Raw genomic sequence first — 1,372 nt, forward strand, 5'->3', positions numbered from 1 at the left:
ACAGCGGCACTTACGATAATTTAAGTCCATGCACATGCATTATATAGGGATTTTCATGGTACATTGAAGTTTGATCGGATCCTGGCATGTGTAGCACCTTTTACCTTCGCTTTTACGGAAAGAAAATCATTGCTATAATCTAGTACACGTAATGTTAGTTTCTGACTATCAATTGTCAGCAGACAGTTGGCCAACTCTACGGTTGCGTTGTAATTTCCCCAACTCCCGCGCGTGGACATATCGATCGGACTTTAAACGTTTAGATCTGCGTTCAAAATTTTAGGTCGAAATTACTTCTTTTTTTAAATATTATTAAATAGTCCGATCCTCTCTTCTTTCTCTTATTTAATTTTGGACTGTCCTTCTAAAATGCTCCAAATTATATAAATATTCGGCCGAGCAGTCAATTCTTTTTTATTTTTCGCTTGTAACCTTTTTTTCTTTTTTTTCTTTAATCTATTAACTTTTTTACTAATTGCTATTTTCAAAATTCTGCCCATTTTCACACACACACACACACACACTCCATCCCGAGTCAGGCCACCGATCTTATCGGAGGTCGGACTCGGGATGGGCGTGTTCGAAACCCTAGTGGTATATGGGCACGTTAAACTAGTTATCATCATCACCAACTCCCGACTTACAACGGGTGCGCTCAGATTAACAACGAGTGGGGTATTCGGCGAGAATCGAGTTGTAAGAGCGCTCAGACTAGCAACTGGACAGTCGTAGAAGTCGTATACGGCGAGAATCGAGTTGTAAGAGCGCTCAGACTAGCAACTGGACAGTCGTAGAAGTCGTGACAGCAGAAAGTTGGCCAGCATTCTGTTGGCAGTTAATCTGAGCGCACATGTTTACGTCGGGAGTTGGAGCAATTACAACATCGTCGTGACAGTTAACAGTCTAACACTAGCATTAGTCGACTGCGGGGCATGGATCGCCGTTGAGGCATGTGCCCAATTTCACAAAACATCGTAAGCCTAGTTTTACACATAAACGTAAATCTACGACTAAACCACAGTTTTTATTACTATTATAGTACAACAAATATAATTAAAAGTACACATGCTCCATCTTCTGTAATGAGGTAATTTTCTGTGTGAAATAGATGCCAAACAGATGTAAATTTATGCCCGTTATAACTGCACTAGTCGCAGACGTAAACTTACGATGTTTTGTGAAATAAGCTCCAATTGTGAATCCGCTGTTGGTTTAACCGAGGGAGTAAACATGCTGCTGTTGTTTCATATTGGGATGGAATTAGTATTGATTTTCCTCTTCCTATTGTCACTGAAACCGAATATAGTGCGTTCAATATCGCATGTTTGTATCAGAGTAAGTCTATTAAATTGATCAAAGATAAACTACTACA

At 39.7% G+C, this 1,372-nt stretch overlaps 1 protein-coding gene across 1 annotated transcript in view; it reads left to right on the forward strand.

Moving 5' to 3' along the window:
- Positions 1-308: 308 nt before the first annotated feature.
- Positions 309-1,372, forward strand: part of LOC121368810 (potassium voltage-gated channel subfamily A member 10-like) — a gene marked incomplete at its 5' end in the record, with an annotated part of 9,635 nt that continues 8,571 nt past the window's right edge. Inside the window, 1 exon segment of the mRNA XM_041493556.1 lies at positions 309-350. Within this exon segment, the coding sequence (XP_041349490.1) occupies positions 309-350 (42 nt within the window).

The sequence above is a fragment of the Gigantopelta aegis genome, chromosome 3, assembly GCF_016097555.1.
Source record: "Gigantopelta aegis isolate Gae_Host chromosome 3, Gae_host_genome, whole genome shotgun sequence".
NCBI lineage: Eukaryota > Metazoa > Mollusca > Gastropoda > Neomphalida > Peltospiridae > Gigantopelta > Gigantopelta aegis.